Source organism: Hippichthys cyanospilos, chromosome 1 (genome assembly GCF_059441005.1).
Source record: "Hippichthys cyanospilos isolate Australia breed blue-spotted pipefish chromosome 1, RoL_Hcya_1.0, whole genome shotgun sequence".
Classification (NCBI taxonomy): Eukaryota; Metazoa; Chordata; class Actinopteri; order Syngnathiformes; family Syngnathidae; genus Hippichthys; species Hippichthys cyanospilos.
This window is the reverse complement of record NC_142369.1, coordinates 28,520,001-28,541,569: the sequence shown is the minus strand read 5'-3', so window position 1 is coordinate 28,541,569 and position 21,569 is coordinate 28,520,001. Positions and strand designations below refer to the sequence as shown.

Below are 21,569 nucleotides of genomic sequence, written 5' to 3'. Positions count from 1 at the left end.
AGATTGAATTTGGTGTCCCGTAGGAGTTTGATGAGTCCTACCTGCAAACAGGCCAAGGGCAGATGTACTCGTGGTCATCACAGACCCACCAGAGAGGACGCACCCCCATGGTGCTGCGCTGCAATCATACCATTATTTACGAGGGTGAGGAGAATCGTCAGGGCCCTCTGCTCCAGCTGTTGAGGATTTCCAGAGTGAATAGCATCTACAATATGCTTACTCTTACACTGGACTTCCACTTCACTGCCAGTCTCCTTATACCAGGTCTGCAAAGGTTATTTGAGGAAGCAATGGTAAAATAATGACAAAATAAACAATAGTCTTCACGGTTCTTTGTGCAGAGGGTCTTGAAGAAACTTGTCCAAAAGGGTTTGTCCTTGACACAACCTCATACTGTGCTGGTAGGTGGCCTCGGCCTCCTTATGGTTTGGCAAAATTTCACTTGAAATATATTGTCACTGTGCCACTGTAATTCAATGTGTGGTTGTGGTTATGAATAGATGAAGACGAATGTGCCCTTCAGTCTCCATGCTCTCACTCATGTAACAACATCATGGGAGGATTTTCCTGCGTCTGCCCTTCTGGTTTTACCATCTCCACGGAGACCAACGCATGCCAAGGTGAAAACAAGCCCACTAACCGTCTTGATGTGTTGTATTTGATATATGACACGTGCAAATTGCTACCCTTATTCATCAACAGATATCGACGAGTGTGCCCAGAGTTCTCACATGTGCCACTACAACCAGCAGTGTGTCAACACAGTGGGCACTTACCGCTGCCAAGCCAAGTGTGGAGCAGGATTTAAGCCCAGCATTACAGGAAACAGCTGTGAAGGCAAGCCACCTAAGACCCACATTCACTATTCTGACCATGCATTCATTGAATGGATAAAAACAGGCACGGCCAGTCCGCTGGTTCTGAGCGATGGATGGATGGATGGATGGATGGATGGATGGATGATAGATAGATAGATAGATAGATAGATAGATAGATAGATAGATAGATAGATAGATAGATAGATAGATAGATAGATAGATAGATAGATAGATAGATAGATAGATAGATAGATAGATAGATAGATAGATAGATAGATATTATGAATCGTAACCACTTAATTAAATGCAGCAGACTGATGAATATGGACACCTAATTTGGGGTTTCAGATGTGGATGAGTGCAGAGAGTCTACCCTCTCACCGTGCCAACATCAGTGTCTCAACACTTTGGGCTCTTACCGCTGCATCTGCCACCCAGGCTACCAGCTGTCAGGACACAAATGCATTGGTCAGCAATTTAAACACAAATTTTCTTCTTTGATATCACAGGGACTGGCGTTTAATCCGAATATTTATGTAACACGTCCTTTTTTTTTTACAGACATCAATGAATGTATGAGGAATGTGTGCCCGGCTCACCAGCACTGTCAGAACACTGACGGAGGGTACCAATGTTTCGACAGCTGTCCCGCTGGCATGACCAGAGCGGAGGGTGACGTGTGCGTGGGTTAGTGTCTGTTCTCCCTCACTTCGTTCATTTTCAAGAATTTCCAATGACATGCCAGTTTTCTGCTTTACAGAGGTTAGATTATGTAAGATTAGCGTTGAAAGCTCCAGGAAATTTTAGAAACACTTTTTTCTTGAGTGCGTAAAGATGAGGATGATCCTTTTGGCACGGCATTTTACATTGTGTAACAGAGTCCGATTTCACAGGAAGTCTGCCACATTGCTTAGCAGCAGCACGAAGCTGCTGGTTTGCCTCCATAAAGTCAGCAAGACCCTTCTTAAATGCTATAATTTGTTGCGCGGATTCCACAAAAAGATACTCAACAGACTAAATATAAAGCCACATTTCAAACAAGTGGTACCGTTTAGTTCGGCTCGCCACGTTACGTTTGGAATCGTAAACTCTGATCTGGCTTGAGTTTACAACTCAAGAGGGTGTAGCCAGCATAGTGGTAGTCCGCTTCAGGTTTGGAAAGAGTTAGACACTATGCTCACGCAACACGCCATGAAACTAAAAGTTAAAGTAATACTTAGTTCTTTTTTTGCAGCAGCAGCAGCAGTAAAATGTAAACGTTCTAGTTATTTTGATAACTAAATTACTTTTCATGGACAATCAACACTTTTAAAAACACATTTTCCACCCGTTGCCGACTGAAAATGACTTTACGTGCTCAAGGCTCACGTAAAGGCCAGGCTTGGCTCACTCTTTTTTTCTGTGTTTTCTCATGCGATCAAGCTGAGATCCGGGTACATGAGATGCTATTTTCAACAGCAAGTGGCAAACTGTGTTTTGAAACATATTAATTGTATACGAAAAATTATTATGTTAAATCGTCAAGTTTTTACTTCCAGTTATAAGGGTCCAATAAAGTTATAGTATCATTTCATAATGCAAATGTGTACTGTGCTGTGGCAGTCAAGTATTCAGAATTTTTGAAAAAACGCTATCAAATTAACAAAACACCCAATAAAAGAGTTTTTTTCAATTGTTTTTTTCAGATATCGACGAATGTCAAGATGGAAGCCACATGTGTCGCTACTCCCAGATCTGTCAGAACACAATTGGTGGTTATGGGTGTATATGTCCCAGAGGGTACCGATCCCAAGGAATTGGTCTGCCATGTCTGGGTATGTCATCGCTTTATCTCATTATTTCAATTCCGACATTAATTTGAGCGAACACACACATTTTTGTACTAATTCCTCTTTATACGTGCAGACGTCGACGAGTGCCTGCAGACACCGAGCCCATGCGTCTATCAGTGCCGAAACGTGCCTGGCAGCTTCAGGTGCTTGTGTCCGCCTGGTACTGTGCTACTTGGGGATGGACGCTCCTGTGCAGGGCTGGAGAGAGGACAGATCTTCACTAATGGAACCAGAGTCAGAGCCAGATTTCGGCCACAGCTGGTGTCAACCCTGGGCAGGCCAATTTTGTCCCGCCCTCACGCGGTGTCTCGTATTACCAGGCAGAGCTGCCCCGTGGGCTACACCAGCAAGAATGGCAAATGTGTTGGTAAGCTTGCATCAACAGCTTCCTGTGCCCTTGACGAGTGTGGCAGTTAGGCGTAGTCTTGATAAGGCCGTTTCTTTCAGAACTACACTAAATGGGGATGAATGACAAACAGTTTTGTTGTGGTCAGTCATTATGTGGACAAAATGAAGCTGAAATAAATTAATCTGTGATGCCATTCATATTCTTTCAGCATAATATAATCATCCGCAACCTTTTTTTCCCACCACTGACAAGCTTTCAAGTAAATAATAAAGAAATAATAAATGAAGGAATAATAAATAGACATTTTTTTTATGAACATGCTTAGAAACAGGTTTGAAAAGTGTCCTTGTTGCCGGGACTTTTTTTTTTTTTTTGCTAAACAGAGCATCATGGTAGCAGCAGGGGTGTCCAAAGTTCTTTGTAAAATGGCCGATTGGATGGCGGGTTGCCAAAGCCACATGATTTGAAATTAGTTGAATAGAAGCGCTAAATGTTGAAGCGTAGTTTAGTCTATTTGTTGCCTAATTTGTTCATACTGTTGAACAAACTACATATTGAGAAAAATCAAAAATGAAATACTCAAGCTTTGCTTCACACTCACATACCATTCTACTGTGTTGTCATTTGTGTAGATGTGGATGAATGTCTGCTCAGGAAGCCCTGTCAACACGAATGTCGAAACACCATCGGCAGTTTCCGCTGTCTGTGTCCTCCAGGCTACCAGCTGCTACCCAATGGCAGAAACTGTAAAGGTACTAGAAAATCTGTTTGTGATAAAGGATGCTGCGTCGCTTCCAAAAATAAAACAAGTGAACTTTTTCCCCCATTCCAGACATAGACGAGTGTTTAGAGCAAGGCATTCAATGTGGCCATAATCAGATGTGTTTTAACACCAGAGGTGGATACCAGTGCCTGGACACTCCCTGTCCTGCATCCTTCCAGCGTGGAAGAAGCCCAGGGTACGGCCGATAAAAGCAGGCGTCGTAATACGCGACATATAATCGAGGTTTACAATCACATTAAACGTCCTCCTCTGTCAACTTAGGACCTGCTACAAGCCGTGTTCCCTGGACTGTGCCGCAGGAGGCTCTCCTTTGCTCCTGCAATATAAACTCTTTACGCTTCCCTCCGGCGTACCTGCCAATCACAACGTCGTACGACTGTCCGCTTTTTCAGAGTCGGGCATCCTGCAAGAACGCACATCTTTTATTCTGCTAGAGCAAGAGTCTGAGACAGGTTTGATGGGGCAGGCGTTTGGCATCAAGGACGAAGCAGGCCGGGGGATTATCTACACACGGCAGCTTCTTGACACACCCCAACTGATACGGCTCAAGGTACGAGCAAGCGCCATTTCACAGCAGGGCCGCGTGACCTACCAGAGCATTTTCGTCATCTATATTTCCATCTCGGAATTTCCCTACTGAGCATCCGTTGCTTCATAAGTAACTTTGCCCATAAAAGACATCGCTATACTTTGAAACCAAAGGCGATTCCCCTGAAACCTGAGCCTTGGGTGCATTATGCCCTTCCAAAGACACTTCCAATGACCAAGCTTGGCTCATAATAGTTAGGTGTGTCAATGTCGTTTCATGATTTGGAATTTGGAGCCGATCAGGGAGTTTGAGAAAAATCATAACTGATCACCAACCTGATCAGCATTTGGACCAATATATATACTAAGCTACTTGTCTGTTTGCTGTACAGTCTAAGATTCTCCCCGTAATGCAGATAAACAATTCATACACCAAAAATACCCCTGCCCCAACTTTTAGTTTGCTGATATATTCAATGACATTAGTATTCAATCTGCAAATGATAATCACCGATTTTGAAACGAATGCAAAATATCTATGGCTCCCATTCAGTCAAACAGATCCTTATGAAATCTACTGGTAATGGCAAATATATGAAAATGTATCATTAATGTGATCATTTGCATTTAAGAGTCTGTTTAAACTCTAATGACATTTGACAATATTTACATTTGTAATTGCCTAACTGCTTGAGTAACAATGTGTGTTAGTGTTGCAACTATGCAGCTTTTTTTGTCCTCTGCATTTTTGAATGTAAATATGTTTAAAAGTGCCTTTGTGAATGTATGTGAGTTGGCTTTATTGAGGCTGTGACTCAGCTGGTGCTACAAAGAATTTTTACAGGCATTGAATAAATTCATGGCTTGATTGGTGCAGCTTCAAGTGGCATATCTTCATCACATTATACACAATGCCGATATGGGATTTTGTGGCACAAAAGGAGAATACTACTTTCATTTGCAACCTGTGCTGGCCTGTGAAAAGAAGAACTGTTAGTGTTGACTGTTACTACAGGGTTAACACACGTTTCACTGAAAATTGTATGTATGATGAGTATTTGCAGAAATAAAAAAGACAACATTTTTAAAACTACGTATGTGTTATCCCCGTGCTGTTGTTTGTTATTTGTCGTCGATAAAAAGTGGAGAAACGGCACTATACAAATGCTTTGCGGTGTCTTTGCCCGATGACAAAAAATGTTTTAACACTGGCATTCACAATCAAAAGTGACCAATTAATCCTTGTAACCAGCCACTCCTCCGTAAATATGAGCAAACACTCGGTCAAACATCTGTTTCTGGGACAAAAAGTCAATGTGGAAAAATGCCTTTCGTGTTGGGTAAATAATGTGTTTGTTGAAGATGAAGTGCTGGGACTTCCAGATGAGAATCAGGTTTGTATTAGGGGATGGAGAACAGAGTCCCAGCACAAAGGTGTTCCTGCTTGCGCTGGCTACTAATAAAAGCAGAATAGAGGTAGGAATGACGTCAAAGCCAGACTGCATTTAAGTTCCACAGCAGAACTATGATATCCAGGTCAACGACTGGTATCTGGAAAAGTAATAAGGAAACAACTATTTCCATGAAAACTTGGACTCCAAGAAACTTTGGTACATTCGGGAGCTTAATAAGGTAATACATATGGGGGAATGCTTGTTGTTTATTATACAGTCATAAACCGTCTACACACAATTCAGTCTTGAAGCATTTCAACAATCACACTAACTTAATTACAACAACCTTGTATTTGAAGAGTGGTGTGTGGACTTTTTATATGAATTGTAAAAAAGAAAAAAGTAGTCCATTCTGTATTTCGTTCAACAGTAATTGTTTTAAGATGTACAGCAGGTGGAAAGAAGGGAGCGCTCAAGAACTATTTGCAAAAAAATCTGGAAATCAATGTGTTGCTACAATTTGGCAGATAAGAGTATTTCGTCTTTCCCTTCTTTTCAAAAGGCTGTAAACACCATCAAGCCGTCTGTTAAGTTTGACCATATTGCATATTTTATTACACTCTTTTTATATACATACATACTTTTAATGCAAATATTTCATCGTGATATGTGCAATACTTAACATACATGCTCAGATATTTTCGAGAAAAGTGCTCTAGAGATTTCTTTTATTGAGTCACTACTTGAAAACGGAAGCTGGCTCAGGTAGTACCTCAGCTTCTCAGCAGATGGAGCTGATGTCAGATTGCCTAATAAATTATTAACGGGTCATCAGCGCCTCTGTTGACAACTATTGGGTCTCATAGAGGTCATTGTTGACAGACGCGAATTAAAGATAAAAAAAAAAAGAAAAGAAAAAAAACAAGCGTGAAAGTGTGTTAACTTACTGGAATTAAAAGAAAATTAAACAAACACTCGAATAACTTTTTATTGCATCAATGATTGTTTTTTTTTGTCAGGTTTCTGTTACGTGTCTGAATGTTCATGTAGTTATCTAAAAAACATATATCTTTTTGCTTGACATTTCTTGGAAACGAGCAAAGCCGAACATCACTGCAATGTGTGCTAAACTGAGCGTTTGTTGGTGATTTAATGTCATGTGTTGCCTGGAGTTGTTTGGCTTTTAATTTTCTGATGTGGTCATTTGCTTGAACGCTATGGTGTCTGAAAACCACTTTATCGGTTTGGAGGGTCATGCATCCCTTTTTAACTCCTACATATCTATATCATAGTACCACAGGGATTAGCACAATTACACAGATTTAATATGTTTTCAAGTAAATGTTTAGTAATACTGTAAGCATTGTGTTTTCCATGTAAAACATTTATAGCGAGAAGCCTTCCTGGTAACCGGGTTCTTAAACTGCCATGAGCTCAATTCTAAACATGAACCTAATTAAAGCCATCAGTGCTGTACCTTAAATACATGTCTGAAACATAGCCATTCGTTTAATCAGCTAGTAACCAGTTGTGCAAATAGGACGATCGAATAGGCTCCCAAGAGACTCAAGACCGCATACGCTTGTAAATACAACACTTTGGGAGGAAACCTACCATCAAAATGCCAATTAAATAAATGATTAAAAACACAACAAAATGTACAATCTTCTCCATAAACAGCAGGGCTTCGAATGAAGTTGGAGTCCAGTAAATCATTATAACTTGATAAACCTTTACAAATTCCCTGGCAACTGGAGGCTGTTACCATAAAAGACCAAATGAATGTTTGTGCAAAGACTACCGTACTGTCTCCTACTGATTTACACTAATAGGATGTCACGAATGAGCTAAATAGGACAGTTCTACCTATTTGTAGGCAGAATCGCCCAATTACAAAATGCCAACTAAATAATTTGATAAATATAGGTTCATACAATTTGTCGCGATACAAAAAGAGCTCAGGTGATGAATTGCTATCAGGAAACATGAAGACAAGTGATAGCACACACGCCGGCTACATGTGACTCGTGCTAATTAAAACCATGACAATGGATGTGAATTTTCATATGTGAGCTGACAGTCGTTTCATCACCTGCAACTTTACTCCTCACTCTTCAGTCCCACGTCCCTACTGAGCATCGAGACTGTTCTGTCAAATTCACTATAAGCTTGCAAACATCGGAAGGCATAGAAGCTAAGATGTCCATAAATGAACAAAGGAAGAGGGCCATACAAAAAAGCTGGAAAGTGATCTCACGAATGCTAATGAGCTCACATGTTTGTTGAATGACCGAATAAGCAGATGTTTGTCGTTAATGCGGCGTGTTGTGCTGCCACCAAGAGACCGAGCGAAGCTGTTAATGTTAATTAGTTTTGGTCATTGTGTTGGGGGATTAGCTATTGTGTATGCGTGTGACTTAGGGCGGAGCGCTTTGAACGTGGGTGGCAGATCTCAGTCTAAGCGAGGACAAGCTTTGTTTGTGTTGTCATGGAACATAGTTCGATCGGCCAAAGTGCATTATTGACATGACAATATGGCAGAGAACCAGCACATGAGGTCAGTTGTTTCCAAGAAGACGGAAGACGTGTCCAAGACATTTTTTTCTTTGTCAGGGGTGTCACTGGAAAATAACAGTTCAACTATGAGTAATGCCACCGTTGCAGAAAGCTGTCTAACTCATTTAAAAAGGCTTGAGCAACAGGGCGATGGAGTGATAATGATAGGAACTGCCGCGTCTCCGTGACCAATTGAGCGTGCGTAAGTGGCGAGTGCTCGAGCAGTGTCGGGCACAGAGTACGCTTTGAGTATTCATTGTCAACATTACCGCTGTCCTTCCATATGCTTGTTCTCAACTTCTCCAACAGAATTTGCAGAAAGATTAAGTCACACCATGCCAAGAATTTAAATTCAATCAGGCTGCACTTTGCAGTGACCGAACGCAGCAATGCTAGCAACATGCTTTAGTAAGTTACACATGAACTCGAACATGCTTTGTCAACACTGCACGCAGTCCAAAGACAAATGAATCAAACTGGAGCATAGTTCCAGATGACATATTACATTTCTCTCTTCCACGGTTGTCCAGCCAACAAATAATATGATAATAAATGCTCACATTTTCTCAACCAGAGCAACCATATGACCTGTTTGAAATTACCACGCGGGTGAAACGGACGGTTGGGTAATATTTACCCGTTGCCACAGCAACGGTAAGCTATAAAAACCTCAAGAAGTAGGTCGGTGGCAAAATACACGAGTGTGGAATAATGCAGCGTTGACGCACACATCGTGTATAATGAAAAGTAAATTGCCTTTTAATGTCCTGACTTGTTACCTTTCTGTTCATGCATTCATCAAGCCTCTTAGTCATCCTTCACAAGGATGTGCTCAAACATTGGGGAGTGGCCAAAATTTAGGGCAGAGGTGTCCATGAATATGAGCTCATAGCAATACGCAGTTAAAACACGACGGGAACAAAAAGAAGGCCGACACTCAAAGCAGTCTTCCTCCTCGGTGGGGCAATAAATACAAAGTAGTACAGTGTGCGGTATATTCCTTGACACCGTTCGTATGAGCCAGCTTGACAATATTTCTTTCACACATATGGGAGCAACTCACTAAGTACATGAGAGGCTTGAGGTGCACTGTTGAGCTTTACAGTCCTGCACATGGATTTATGACCATCTGCAGAGCGATACGAGGTATCCTCTCTCTGTTGTGATTTTACTTGAAAAAATAAACACTAGCGCTTGCTCGATATTTGCCCACAGGAGATGCAGTTTGTTGAGAAAATGCTTTCATGTGCTCCAAACATGTTGGCTCGAGTGGAGCTGCTGTCTGAGTGCATGCGTCTGCTTCGTTTTAATGTGGGCCAGACTCTGACTTCATTGCCACAGTGCTGACCACAGTAGTTCCATCCATCCTGCTTCCCGATCTACCAGCCAAGTCCTGCTTCCTATCATTACTCCCTGGGGCTGCCGACTGGGGAAAATGAGATGAATATCTAAAGCTGGCTAATTTTTACTTTCAGATGGAAAGTGGTAAAAGACCAACACGTGATTAAGAAAGATGAGACCACACACACACACACACACACACACACACATACGTGTTTATAGGGTATAAATTGACAAGTGTCACAAACCGGCTCGATGGTGGTTTAAGTTGACACACCTTTTAAAAGGGCCTAGAACAATAGAAGTAAGGTCAAATCACTACCAAAAAATTGAGAAAATTTTAGAACACTTTAGCTCTTAGAAAAGAGGTTCAGAACCTGAGATCACAAGACCTGACTAGATGGTGGTTTCGGATGACACTTGAATTGTGGTATGCATGGACAAAACCAGGATTATGATGACTTTAAATGGACAACGAGGGCACACCCTCACCACCCAAAATTAACATAAACACACCAACCAGACACCAATGACGACACTTGAATTGTGGTATACATGGACACAAGAATATGTTGACTTTAAATGGACAACGAGGGCACACCCCCAACACCTAAAATTAACATAAAAACACTAACCAGACACCTCTATACAATAAGTGCACAGAAGCAAACGTGAGTATTGGCTGCAGATGAGTGATGATTTCAACCTTGTAAGTGCTCATTCACAACTAATTAATAGACACAAGACAGTAACGAGTATCAACAATGTTGAGACCTTAAAACGGCAATGTTGTCATAACTACAATTTACCAAATTAAGAAGCAACTGCATGAAGGGTGTAGACAATTGTCTTTATTAACAATGGTTCCTTTAACCCAGGCTCTTTCAATGAAAAGACCAAGTAGCCTGCCATTATGAAATTAACAGCATTATATAAAATTATAACGATTCCTGATTATCAAACTGTAAACAATGTCTGTCAAAAATACTGAATCAGACATTCTCAGTTAACAATAACAAGAGACCCAACGGAGTCTATCAAGATCAAGAAAAAAAATCCACTAACTCAAATCACTTTTGGTTATGTGTGAGTTTTATAGTGGAGCTGTTTATTAATATTAAACAAATGCAAAACTATTGTGGAACTCCAAACTTAAACATGGAAATGTGGATAGCATCTGAACAACTTTAATCCAAGTGCAATAATGTAAACTAAAGAGTTGATACACCTATTTAGCATTTTCTTAGCATTTTTTAGCATTTCCTGTCCAATTAATACATTTAAAAACACATTTTCCAACTGTTTTTTGGGGGATTCTCTATGTGACGTTCCCAAGATGAGCTGGGATTTGTCGCTATGTGAGCCTTGAGTATAGGTGATGAAATTTTCTGTTGAGTAGTAAAATATATTTGGAAAAGTATTAAGAGTACATGAAATTGATTGATTGATTATCGAAAAAAAAAAACCTTTTTATTGCTGAAAATGGCTATGGGTTTACAGCTTTTTCTGAGCCTGCTGCCTCTTGATTGTGATGATTCGGTTCCTTACAAAGTCTCTTATATTTTGTACTGTACGTTGTGACAACGCAGAGTCTTCTGCCTCCTTGCACTGCCTGCATTCAACTTTAGAGGCAAGTTTTCCTTTCCTAATGTGGCCTCCAAAATGTCGCATCACTGCAGCGATTTCTGGTTTGGTCCACATTCTCTTTGGCTGTCTTCTAGCGTCATAATCTTGACCAGCATCATCTTTTCCTGAGAGAAATGCATGGTCAAAAACAGAACAAAAGTTATACACAAGTACTTGAACAATCAGAAGTAAGTCTGACTAATGTGTGAAAATTAAAAAGGCTGCAAAACAAATACGTGAAACCGCTGCTCTTCACAGTTTTTGGTAAGGGACTAATGCAGGCTTTCGAATGGCTGCAGGTTGGAAAAGAGGACTAAAGTTCTCTTTACAATGCCCGATTGCTCCATTCTGAGTCTCTGTCACAACAGCATATGGGACGTTGAAAAGCCCGGCTCTCAAGCACGCCTACAAGACACGTCGTGATTGGCTCCCGGCGCGATCATGGGAGTTGGGGTATATTACAACTCCTGCCCTGTCCTCCTTCTATCGACCAATGAGGGCAGCAGTCACGAATCATGTATCTTGGAGGCGTGCTTGAGAGCCGTGCTTCCCAAAGGAGAACCCATGGGAAGAGGGTTTTAACATTCAAAGATCTTAAATTTTGCCTTACCGCTAGATGTAGGGACTGTGTCTTCTCCTGTAGACATCACATGTGATTGTGTATCTAATAAAAAAAAAACAAAAATTACTTGTGAAAAATGCCTTGTCAAGAAGACTATTCTTGTCCCATCTAATGAAGGAAAAAAAATCAAGAAAACTGAGAACACACCCTTGAATCCAGACTCCTGTTCATGTTTCAGGATCGTACAGACTGATGCTGGATCCAGGTCTTCGCCATGTTCAGGCAATGGTTGTTTGATCCCTTTGGTGATGCCCTTAGGCTCACTGTCATTATCTTCAGTCTCACTAAATGACAAGCTTTCTAGACAAAAAAAGGTTGTCATAATGAAAGAACAGTGAGCCATCAGACCCTTAACTGAAGAAACTGGCCTGTATTAGTACAGAATGATCTTAGCTCACATGACCAATGAACCATTGACACAAGCGCGAAAGGATGTATGTGTATGTATGCGTGTGTGGTGAGGGTGGGGGGCTTCTAAAGAAAACATTAGCTTACCTTCGATTTCGATTTCATCCAGAGATTTTCCTTGTAGCCCGGAAAGATCACCTTTCTCTATGGAAAGTAGCAGTTTGGATATCTTTGCCAATTGTGTGGTTGGGACTGGCAACCTGTAGAAATCCCGATGGACCCGAATATCATGTCCCAGAAAATCTGCAACCTGGTCGAGTTCATTTTTTTTCAAATTCAGGATTTGTGATAGTGTGGCGACATGTTTTCGAAGGTGAGTTGACCTGAGGAACTCTGGCTGTTTTGCTCCACACAAGCTTGCATAAACACGCAAGCAATCATGTCCCCTGTAGTGGGTCAGGGTTTTAGGCCTTCCAAATAAAAAAACATTGTCATGCGGGACACTGCATTCCTTCCTTTTGCTACTCAGCAGTGATAGAGCTTCAACCGTAGACGGCGCAAGAAGAACCACAACCTTTCTCTCTCTTTTCCCAACAATTTCTACTCTGGTGAAATAGTTGCACAACCTCTGCTCCAGCTTAGACAGGCCCATGGCTACATCTTTATGCAGCTGTGTTCTGTCCCTCTCGTCAAAACTTTTGACGAGCATTTTTGAGACTTCTCCAGCGCGTCTACGATTGAATACAATAATTTGTGCTAAAGTAACTTTAGCAAGCTCAGCGTAGTTCTTTGGTGTTGCTTGCTCCTTCAAGTTAGTAACTGCACTGTGTGCCGTCTTCTGGAGGTACTGGTGAAGTACCTGGACATCCTCTGTGAAAGGCAGTGTTGTTGGTTTATTATACTTGGCACTGCTCAGGGTGTGCAGAGCTTTGTGGGAAACCAGCTCACACCACTGAGATCTGTACAGTTTCATGAAAGTTTCTGTTGACTTCACCAATGTGTCATCTTCTGCCATTAGGGCACGAGAATGAATGTGGTCGCAAATTTTCTTGAGCGATTGTCCCAATTTCAAAGCTAGGCTGGGTGTTTCATAGGAGAGGCTTTCGTCATTAAACCCAGCAACTTTCTTCACAGCTTGAATAACTGTCAGGAAGTTTGAGGGCTTTATGGCTTCTTCCATGCTGTTGATAGAGAAGTCAGCACGCAGACAAATCAGCAGTCGTCCCACTTCCCGGAGCTTTTGACGAATGTATTCATGCTTTGTTGAGTCTTGTCCATGTTTGCTGTACAAGGACTGGGCCAACTGAACAATGGATAGGTCATTTCGCACAGCCAGGCCAATATCATCAGTGTTCATTCGAGTCAGAATCTTCCAAATTCCACTTGAGAAGTGTTGGCTGAATACAGTCTGTTGGGCTGTAGCCAAACACAGAACTCTGGCTCGTCCTTCTTTTTTATCCAAATTCTCACTTTCTGGCCTAAAAGGACATCTTCGGACATGTCTCCACAGTTCTTTGCGTACAAATAATCCCTGACAGTGCATACAGTGCAAGAATTTTTGAGTCACAGCAGGAGTTTTAGGCCTCCTTTTTACTTTTAATTGTCCTTTTTCACCTCTGAGGATCCCAGTGTTATGTTGAAAATTGCCCCGGTTTCGCATTTTAAGAAATAGCGCTTTGCGTTCCTGTGAGTGTTCAGGGAGATAAAATGCATATGAAACTTCAGGGTGAGACATGTGTACTTTCAGGTGGCGAGTCAGTCTACTTTGTGGTTTACCACATACAAAACAGTAGTTTCTGTTGCTCAACTCAAGAGGTGGAGTTTGTTTATCTGTATTTGTCACATGCCTATTTGATGAGTCTTCATTAGAAACCTCTGAATCTGGTGTTTCACTGGGAGAGACTTCTGCGGGCTTGGCAGGAAGGGGCAAACATTTTGTCATGCTGGCTTCGTTTGTTACATATGTGTCTAATCTGTTGGATGAACTACTACTGGGCAATGATGGTATTCTTTCCAAAATCATGCTTGAATCTGAATCAGATTCTGAATCTGGGACATATTCACTTTGGCTGTTCTCATCGGAGTCTAATATTCTATCCCCATCGTTCTTCCGTCTGTAGCAGGATAGATGCCAGACTCTTGAACAAACTGTAACAGAGTTTGAAAATGTTAGGCCAATATACAGTCAGAGTTGCAACACAATTTTACAATCAATTATATAGTTACACCATGAGGACCATAGTCAGAGACAAGGGTGCTGTGGATATTTGGTTACAAGGCTGTTTGGTTTCTGACTATAATGGCTCACTGTGGACACTTTGGAAAAAGCAATGCGTTCAATTTACTTTACCTTTGCATTTGTATCCAGTCCATGTCAAAGAAGATATAGGTCCCAAGCATATAACACACTTGTCAAAGGCAGACAGTATTATTGTCTCAAGAAGATGTTCACAACATTCCTGAGGACAAAAGAAAAAATCTCTGTAGAGCATGTTGGCAGAACATTTCAAAACCATATGGGATTGCACACTAAAAAAAAAAGTACAACAAAGATGCATAGATCAAATGTGGCTGCAATTACAAAGTATTACCCAAGTTTTTGTGTGCACCAAAATACTGCTGTTGACATGATAAATTGTAAAACAGGACAATTAACGGCTCTCATACCGCCTCAACACCGCGCCCTTACCACCCATCCATTCATTTTCAAGCGCTTCATTCTACAGTACGGTTGGGTTGTGAGGGTACCAGCTTGAGCAGGGAAGCCCAGATTTTCCTCTCCCTTGTCATTTCGTCAAGCTCCCCTGGGAGGATCCCTAGGCGTTCTCAGGCCAGCCCAAACACATAATCTCTCTGACATGTCCTGGGTCATCCCAGGCCCTTTTCCCATGCACGGAACACTTTACCAGGGAGGCGTCCACCTCAACTAGCTACTCTCAATGCCGAGGAGCAACGGCTTGACACTGAGACCCTCCAGTATGACAATGCTTCTCACCCTATCTCTTAGGGTAAGATCATCATGTGAAGGAAACTCAATTCAGTCACTTGTGTCCGGGATCTCATTCTTTCACCCATGACACATAGATGAGGGCAGGAATATAGATCGACTGGTTAATGGAGAGCTTGGTCCTTTCCCTCCTACCAACACTTTCAAAAATTATCCCAAGATACTTAAACTCCGACACTTGGGGCAGGACGTTATCTACTCCCGACTGGGAAAGTGTACTCCACCTTTTTTCCAACAAAGACCATGATTCTGATCATCATCGACCCAAGGCTTCACACTCGTCCCTCTCTGGGCCGTCACTTTATCGTGGTGGAGGGGTTTGCACGCCCCAATGATCCGAGGAGCTAAGTTGTCTGGGGCTTAATGCCCCTAGAAAGGTCACCCAGGGCAAACAAGTCCTAAGTAAGGAACCAGACTAAGCATGAACCATTTTCCTCTAATGATGGATAAAATACATGGTCGAGGTGCCCACATTCAGACGCCGGTCACTGTGGCCCCCCTCCGAAGCAAAGCCTGAAGGTGGGGCTAGCTGGCGAGTACCTGGTAGCCAAGCCCACACCCATGGGGCTCAGCCGGGTTCAGCCCATGGGGCTCAGCACCTGTGGGATGGGCCGTAGGTCGGGTGGAGTGTGAGCTGGGCGGCGGCCAAAGACAGGAAACTTGGCGCTCCAACTCCAGCTGCAGAAGCTAGCTCTTGGGACATGGAATGTCACCTCTATGGCAGTGGGGATGGGGTGCTGCTGACCTCAACTTGGAACGCCGTGAACCAGTGGACAGAATACTCTGAAGACATCATAAAACCCATCGACACGCCTTCTTCTGAGTAAGCAGAGTCCGGAAGCTCTGAGGCGGGCTTCTGGGGCTGAAGTCACCATCGTGGTCAAAAAAACTCCTTGGTGGCAAGGCCTTGGGGGTGGATGAGATCCGCCCGGCATTTCTAAAGGCTCTGGATGTAGTAGAGCTGTCCTGGCAGACACGCTTCTGCAACATCGCATAGTCATCCGGGACAACACCTCTGGATTAGTAGATTGGGGTGATGGTTCCGCTTTTTAATAAGGGGGACTGGAGGGTGTGTTCCAACTATAGAGGAATCACACTCCTCAGCCTCCTCGGTAAATTCTATTCAGGGGTCGAATCTCGATTTCAGGAGGAGCAGGGTGGTTTTTGTCCTGGCCGTGGAAAAGTGGACCAAATCTACACCCTCGGCAGGATCCTCAATAGCACAAGTAATTTCGCCCATCCAGTCTACATGTGTGTTGTAGACTTGCAGAAGGTGTTGAATCGTGTCCCTTGGGAAATTCTGTGGGAGTCGCTTTGGAAGTACGGTGTACCCAAAGCCTTGATACTGCCAATTTTGTCCCTTTAACACCACATTTCTGGCAGTTAGTTGAATCCGTTTCCAGTGGTGGTTGGACTCCGCCAAGGCTGCCCATTTTCACCATTTCTTTTCATTACCTTTATTCACAGAATCTGTAGGCGCAGCCAAAGCATTGAGGAGGGGTCTGGTTTCAGAGTTTCATTTCTGCTATTTGCGGATGATGTGGTGTTGTTGGCTTTTTCAGACCGTGACCTCCAACTCTCATTGGAGCAGTTCGCAGCTGAGTGTGAAGCAGAAGGATGAAGATCAGCATCTCCAAATTAGAGATCATGGTCCTCAGTCGGAAAAGGGTGGTGTGCCCTCTCGGGGTCAGAGATGAGGTCCTGCCCCAAGTGGAGGAGTTCAAGTATCTTGGGGTCTTCATAAGTGAGGGTAAAATGGAATGGAAGATCGACAGGCGGATCGATTCAACATCTGCTGTGTTCCAAACTCTGGTAAAGAGAGAGCTGAACCAAAAAGGCAAAGCAATCTACGTTCCTGCCCTCACAAGCTGTCTTTTATGACCAAAAGAACGAGATCTCAGAGACACGCAGCCGAAATGAGATTCCTCTGCAAGCAGTCTGGGCTCTCCCCTAGAGCCAGGGTGAGTAGCTCGGTCATCCGGGAAGGACCCAGTGTCGAGCTGCTGCTCCTCTCCGTTGAGAGGAGCCAGTAGAGGTGTAGTAGTTCGGGCATCTTGTTATCATGCCTCCCAGACATCTCCCTGGTGAGGTGTTACGGACATGTCCAACCAGGAGGAGACCCCCAGGGACGACCCAGGACACGCTGGAGGGACTATGCCTCTTTCTTGGTGCAGGAACACATGGGGATTCCCCTAGAGGAGCTGGACGAAATGGCCGGAGAGAGGGAAGTCCGGGCTTCACTGCTGAGGGTGCTGCCCCCGCAATCTGAACCACGATAAGCTGAAGATGATGGATGGATAGGTTTCATATTCAAATCGCTCTGTAAGTTGGAGGTCCTTGCCTGAAGACGCCAACAACACCACATCATCACTAGTAGCAGAGAACAGAGAAGCAATACTGAGACCCCCATTACTTCTGATGCAACGATAAATTCTGTCCATAAAGGTAATGAACGGACTCCGTGACAAAGGGCAGCCTTGGCAGTGTCCACCTCTCACTGGAAACGAATTCAACTTCCCGTCGGAAATACAGACTAAACTCTGACATGGATGGTACAGGGCCCGAACAGTCCGTATCAGAGGGCTAGGTACCCCCCCTCCTGAAACAGCCCCCACAGAATTCAATGAGAGACACTGTCTAAGGCCTTCACTCCTTCTCAAAGTCCAAAAAGCACACACAGACTGGTTGGGCGAACTCCCATAAATGCTTGAGGATCCTGCAAAGGGTGTAGTGCTGGTCCATTGTGCCTCGGCCGGGACAAAAACCACACTGCTCTTCCTGAATCTGAGGTTCGACTTCCTGACGCACCCTTCTTTCCAGCACCCCCAATATATCTTATAGAGAAGGCTTAAGAGTGTGATCTCTCTATAATTGGAACACACCCTCTGGTCCCGCTTCTTAAAAAGGGGAATCATCACACCGGTCTGCCAATCTAGAGGCGCTGTCCCCGATGTCCGAGTGATGTTGCAGAGGCATGTCGACCAGGACAGCACCACAACATCCAGAGCCTTTAAGAACTCAGGCAGTTCTCATCCACCCCTGGGGGCCTTCCACCAAGGACTTTTTTTTTTCACCACCTTGGCAACTTCAGCCACAGAGATGGGAGAGCCCACGTGCTTCCAGACTCTGCTTCCTCTGAGGAAGACATGTCGGAGGAATTGAGGAGGTCTTCGAAGTATTCTGCCCACAGGTCAGCAGCGCGCTATATCCTTTGTAAATAATATTTATGGTGCACTGCTTACCCCTCCTGAGACACCAGATAGTGGACCAGAATTTTCTCAAAGTAATCAGGATCTCATTTTCCATGGCCTCACCGAACTTCTCTCATGCCCGGGTTTTTGCCTCGCCAAATACCCAAGCTGCACTCCGCTTGGCCGGTCAGTATTTGTCAGCTGCCTATGGATTCCTACAAGCCAAAAAGACCCAATAGAACTCCCGATATAGAACTTCAGCTTGAAGGCATTCCTTACCCTTGTCAACCAAAGGTTACATGGATTTACATCACGACAGGCGCCTACTACCTTACAAAACTTCAATCAGGCGCCTCGATAATGGAGACGCGGAACATGGTCCCCCTCCCCTGAAACGTGGGACAAATTCTCCCAGAGTTGGGAGTTGAAACGCCTTCTGAGGTGGGACTCTACCAGATATTCCCAGCAGACCCGCACAATACGTTTGGGTCTGTCAGATCTGACCGGCATCCCCCCCATTTCCACCGGGTATGTCACACCGGGACGAGCCCCCGGGGATTACATTATTTATGTAATTAATATTCCCTCAGTTCCCTTCTTAGCGTAATATTGTCTCACTTTTCGTTTCAATTGGAAAAGACCCAATAGTTTTCTTGACACTGCGCATTTAACATAAGAAAATCTGCTGCACTATTTAAAATGTGTAGCAGGTTAAGGTTTTGAAAATCTCAAAGACAACCACACATGACATGATGTGTTGGTATACGATGTGAAACTAATGTACACTATTATGGCTAGCCTACTTTGCGGTAGGTTAGCCATAGCAATAATTATATTAATTAGTAAGTAAGGAATCTGTTGAAACCTTCCCATTTATTCATGGGGAATTTGAATGTTTTGAGAAATTTGGCTACATTTGCAAGCAAATTAGTGTTCTAAGAATAATGTTCTCATATACACTTTTATAGTGATTTATTGGCATACGGCCAAAATAGCATTTTAATTTTGCTTAGAATTAAAAACTCACCGAATCATTAATTCTCTTAACCAGATTCAAAATCATTTGCTTCCCTCCCTCAAGCAGTTTTTTCTTGGCCTTATCAAATGCTTCCTCACGCTGAGCATGATGCTTCCGTAGGTTTTGAAGTCGGCGACTTGCTCTTAACTGTCAAAACACATGACACAAATCGGTCGTGTCGAAGAACAATCTATTCAAATGAAGCAGAAAAACCTAAGTGTTTTACCTGCTCTTTTGTAGCCACCTGGTGAAAGGGGACAAGTCCAGTGCTAATCTGGAACAAATATATTTAGTTTTGAACGACTGAATAATTTAACTAAAATTATGATAGAACTCCTTACACTGTAAATGAAAGTACGATTAATTAATAAAAAAGTTTAAATGTGTATTCCTGTTTATGTTGTCATTTAATGCAATTCTAAAGCAATTGAACGTGAACGCATTCTGATGACGTTGTTTGAAAAGGGGCAGTATGTTTTAGCAGGGATTAACGTGAGTATAAGAGCAATGTAGAAGACTTATTGAACTAACACAGTTTGATAGCGTGAAATTATTGAAGACTGTCAGATAGGTGATAATATGTGACTGTGAGACTTGTAGATAAAGCCAGGTGAAATGTCACTTTAAACCATAATCCTGCAAGCACACACACATACACATGGAGGTGAGTTTGACTCCTAAACCTCCACACTGAATAGTTTCGGTGGGAATGTCTGCACATGCCTGTGTCAGTGTAAGCCATATACGAAGATGAACACACACACACGCAGCCGTTGGTGTGACTTAAAAATGTAATAATGACTGTATAATACACTATAAATCCAGTGGATCTGGCTCGAGTCTATTAATATTAATAAGCCTCGAAATAGTTTTAGTACTGGTGACTTGACACAGAACTTAGAATATACTGTAGTTGTTGAACTCAACCGGAAGTTGGATTCGTAATGATGCTTATTGGCGCTGAGATGATTTACCTTTTCAGAATTGGTCAGTGGCTGCAGTACTGGACCAAGTTCAGTCTTGCTCGAGGTCATTAAGTCCCTTCTCTCCATCGTACACTGAAATACAGGGTCAAAACACACAGATATGCACAGGAACAATCAAACTCCATGGAATTGTTTAATTACAAATTGAATAAAGTTGCAAGAATATGCCTGAAAGGTAAACTTTTGACAGTTTTTCACTCCCAGTGATGCTGTTAAATTTATATTCAACAAAATGTGTGTACCGGTTCAAAGTCTTCAACATTTGAGGGCTGGGGAGACATCTCCACATCAGGATGCTGTAAATAGACAGGAAAGAAAATTCAAACTTTGATGCTCATACCTTCAGAGGCACAACGCATTACATCACAGGGAGGTGATTTTGAGTGATACAGGATCAAGAATCATTGAGTTTTACGTGGTCATTTCACAAACAATAGTGCACCAAGTACTGATAGAGTGTCAGTTTGTTCTGATCTATGGAGACTGTTAAATTGAATTTGTATTCTGTTCATTCTGTCATTTAATGCAATTCTAAAGCAATTGAAAGTAAGCGCATACTGATGACATTGTAGGAAATGAGACAGTATGTTTTAGCAGGGATTAACGTGTGTATAAGAGCAATGTAGAAGACTTAATAAACTAACACAGTTTGAAAGCGTGAACTTATTGAAGACTATCAGATAGGAGATAATATGTGACTGTGAGACTTGTAGATAAAGTGAGGTGAAATGTCACTTTAAACCATAATCCTACAAGCACACACACGGAGATGAGTTTGACTCCTAAATCTCTAGACTGAATAGTTTGGGTGGGAATGTCAGCATATGCCTGTGTCAGTGTAAGCCATATTCTAAGATGAACATACACACACGGACGTTGGTGAGACTTAAAAATGTAATAATGACTGCATAATAACACTATAAATCCAGTGGATCTGGCTCGAGTCTATTAATATTAATAAGCCTCTAAATAGTTTTAGTACTTGTGACTTGACACAGAATGTAGAAAATACTGAAGTTGTTGAACTAACCGGGAAGTTGGATTCTTAATGATGCTTATTGGGGCTGAGATGATTTACCTTTTCAGAATTGGTCTGTGGCTGTAGTACTGCATGAGGTTCAGTCTTGCTCAAGGTCATAAAGTCCCTTCTCTCCATCGCACACTGAAAT

General features: G+C 42.6%; 3 protein-coding genes across 3 annotated transcripts in view; 1 reads left to right on the top strand and 2 right to left on the bottom strand.

Moving 5' to 3' along the window:
• Window positions 1–5,281, top strand: part of hmcn2 (hemicentin 2) — a 44,931-nt gene extending 39,650 nt beyond the window's left edge. Inside the window, exons 71-81 of the mRNA XM_088412858.1 lie at window positions 24–264; window positions 342–401; window positions 501–620; window positions 703–837; window positions 1,167–1,286; window positions 1,380–1,505; window positions 2,504–2,632; window positions 2,724–3,017; window positions 3,632–3,751; window positions 3,832–3,958; window positions 4,045–5,281. Of these exons, the coding sequence (XP_088268984.1) occupies window positions 24–264; window positions 342–401; window positions 501–620; window positions 703–837; window positions 1,167–1,286; window positions 1,380–1,505; window positions 2,504–2,632; window positions 2,724–3,017; window positions 3,632–3,751; window positions 3,832–3,958; window positions 4,045–4,423 (1,851 nt within the window). The 3' untranslated portion in view covers window positions 4,424–5,281. The remainder of the gene's footprint in view (window positions 1–23; window positions 265–341; window positions 402–500; window positions 621–702; window positions 838–1,166; window positions 1,287–1,379; window positions 1,506–2,503; window positions 2,633–2,723; window positions 3,018–3,631; window positions 3,752–3,831; window positions 3,959–4,044) is intronic.
• A 5,150-nt stretch (window positions 5,282–10,431) lies between these two features.
• LOC148429999 (uncharacterized) lies at window positions 10,432–13,539 on the bottom strand. Its single transcript, XM_088422570.1, has 4 exons — window positions 12,346–13,539; window positions 11,998–12,150; window positions 11,839–11,892; window positions 10,432–11,353 (listed from the first exon to the last, which is right to left on the bottom strand). Exons 1-4 carry the CDS (start codon window positions 13,376–13,378, stop codon window positions 11,097–11,099), a joined length of 1,497 nt encoding a protein of 498 aa, XP_088278696.1. The 5' UTR covers window positions 13,379–13,539; the 3' UTR covers window positions 10,432–11,096.
• Window positions 13,540–18,593: 5,054 nt separating this feature from the next.
• Window positions 18,594–21,569, bottom strand: part of LOC148429998 (uncharacterized) — a 7,432-nt gene continuing 4,456 nt past the window's right edge. Inside the window, exons 11-16 of the mRNA XM_088426871.1 lie at window positions 21,479–21,562; window positions 20,643–20,696; window positions 20,389–20,472; window positions 19,641–19,688; window positions 19,424–19,561; window positions 18,594–18,611 (exon numbers count right to left, since the gene is read on the bottom strand). Coding sequence (XP_088282997.1) covers window positions 18,594–18,611; window positions 19,424–19,561; window positions 19,641–19,688; window positions 20,389–20,472; window positions 20,643–20,696; window positions 21,479–21,562 — 426 coding nt within the window. The remainder of the gene's footprint in view (window positions 18,612–19,423; window positions 19,562–19,640; window positions 19,689–20,388; window positions 20,473–20,642; window positions 20,697–21,478; window positions 21,563–21,569) is intronic.

Excerpts from the sequence above, each read along its gene's own strand:
- LOC148429999 (XM_088422570.1), bottom strand. The coding sequence starts at position 13,378 with ATGGAAGAAGCCATAAAGCCCTCAAACTTCCTGACAGTTATTCAAGCT. Across the intron at positions 12,151-12,345 it reads GGATGAAATCGAAATCGAAG|AAAGCTTGTCATTTAGTGAG; the intron begins GTAAGCTAATGT and ends TTTTTTGTCTAG. Across the intron at positions 11,893-11,997 it reads ACAGGAGTCTGGATTCAAGG|ATACACAATCACATGTGATG; the intron begins GTGTGTTCTCAG and ends TTTTTTTATTAG.